This window comes from Bubalus kerabau, chromosome 15 (genome assembly GCF_029407905.1).
Source record: "Bubalus kerabau isolate K-KA32 ecotype Philippines breed swamp buffalo chromosome 15, PCC_UOA_SB_1v2, whole genome shotgun sequence".
Taxonomy (NCBI): domain Eukaryota; kingdom Metazoa; phylum Chordata; class Mammalia; order Artiodactyla; family Bovidae; genus Bubalus; species Bubalus kerabau.
Genome location: NC_073638.1, coordinates 47,341,103 through 47,343,256, shown reverse-complemented (window position 1 = coordinate 47,343,256; position 2,154 = coordinate 47,341,103). Strand labels below are relative to the sequence as shown.

General features: G+C 39.7%; 1 protein-coding gene across 1 annotated transcript; it reads right to left on the bottom strand.

Annotated features, from left to right (window-relative positions):
- Positions 1–499: 499 nt before the first annotated feature.
- On the bottom strand, positions 500–1,555 carry LOC129627760 (olfactory receptor 52E8-like). The gene has a single exon (XM_055547286.1). The coding sequence runs from the start codon at positions 1,547–1,549 to the stop codon at positions 500–502; it is 1,050 nt and encodes a 349-aa protein (XP_055403261.1). The 5' UTR covers positions 1,550–1,555.
- Between the last annotated feature and the right edge of the window lie 599 nt (positions 1,556–2,154).

The window sequence follows — 2,154 nt, the reverse complement described above, 5'->3', positions numbered from 1 at the left end:
ATACTAACGCATATATATGGAATTTAGAAAGATGGTAACAGTAACCCTGTGTACGAGACAGCAAAAGAGACACTGATGTATAGAACAGTCTTATGGACTCTGTGGGAGAGGGAGAGGGTGGGAAGATTTGGGAGAATGGCATTGAAACATGTAAATATCATGTATGAAATGAGATGCCAGTCCAGGTTCGATGCACGATACTGGATGCTTGGGGCTGGTGCACTGGGACGACCCAGAGGGATGGAATGGGGAGGGAGGAGGGAGGAGGGTTCAGGATGGGGAACACATGTATACCTGTGGCGGATTCATTTTGATATTTGGCAAATCTAATACAGTTATGTAAAGTTTAAAAATAAAATAAAATTAAAAAAAAAAAAAAAAAAAAAAAAAAAAAGATATAATCCTTACAGATGATTATATTATCATCAATAAACTCACTATTATTCTTAAACTAAAAGAATTATGGACAAAGGAATGTCATTACTGTTAATAATCACTGTTAAGGCTCCCTGCCCTCTATCTTTTTAGACAATAACCCCCTTCTAATAAGCATATGGATAAAATATGAACTGTTAAACATTCTAAGGCTACTGATGGTTAACCTTTTTTTTTTTTTCCCCAAAAAAAAGTTCTTCAAAACTTGTTCCCTAATTTGCTTAGTCCTGATTCCATAGATTACAGGATTGAGGGCTGGTGGAACAGTCACATATAGATTGGCTAAGAGGATATGGATAAATTGAGGAATGTTGTGGCCGAAACGGTGTGTTAAGAAAGAGAAAAATGCTGGTGTGAAAAAGGTTAAGATAACACCAATGTGGGAGCCACAGGTATTGAGAGCTTTGAACCGGGCTTCCCAGGCAGGCAGGTGGAAGACAGTATAGAGGATCCTGATATAGGAAAGAATGATAAGAAGTACATCCAATAATAAGATAGCCATATCCCCAAGACCAAATAATATGTTGACTTTGATGCTAGCACAGGCCAGACGGGCAATGCCCATGTGCTCACAGTAGGTATGAGGGATGATATGGTGCCCACAGAAGGGTAGTCTCAGGAGGAGAAATACCAGTGGAGCCACCATGTTCAGGCTCCGCAGGATAGCAATGCCTGCAATAACGCCAATGATTTTCCTGGTGAGAATCATGGTGTACTGAAGGGGTTTACAAATGGCGATGTACCGGTCAAAGGCCATAGCCACCAACACAACGCTCTCCATGGCAGTGAAAAAGTGGATAAAGAACATCTGGGAAAGGCAGCTTCCAAAGGATATATCTTTGAGGCTGAACCAGAAGATGCCCAGCATTTTGGGAATGGTGGCCGTGGACAAACCCAGGTCAACGGAGTCCAATATGGCCAGGAAGTAGTACATGGGCTGGTGGAGACTATGCTCGGTCCAGATCACAAATAGGACAGCAGCGTTCCCCAGGAGTGCAACAAGATACACAAAGAAAAAGGGAAATCCAATCCAGATGTGCACGTCTTCTAGCCCGGGGATGCCCAACAAAAGGAATGAAGAAGGATGGAACTGGGTGTCATTAGGCATAGACATTTTTTCTGCCACAATTATTCTGCCCCATCATTCCTGCCACAATTTGTCTGTTGTCCATATCAGAAACAATTGTTGGCTTCCAGTCGGTGATCCCTCCTCCATGTCTCCATTTTTTCAGACTCCTGTTAAGATGCAAAAGAACATTTTAATCATCCTTTGTTTCTATTTAAAAAAATAAGATAAATAATTTTTGTCAGCAATACTGATTACATACTTCAAAATTGCTAACAGACTGAATGTTCTCATCACAAAAAAAAAGTCTATGTGATGACAGGGGAGTGATAGCTAAAGCTATGGCAGTAGTCATATTGTGATATACAAATGTATCAAATCAACACTGTATACCTTGAACATAACACAATGCTATGTATCAAATATATCAAATTTTTGAAAAAAGAAACAAGGTTAAGTACACTCCCATTCCTTATTTTTTGCTAGCCTCTCCTGAGCATCGTATGGCACCAGGAATAGAAATTACCTTACTTTATTGCCGCTTTCCCTAATAAAAAAACTGATATAAACAAGAGAGGGCAGAATAATATCCTCTGCACAGTGAAAATTAAAAATCTGGAGTATAGCCAGAAATAAGTGGAAAGAATAAAATT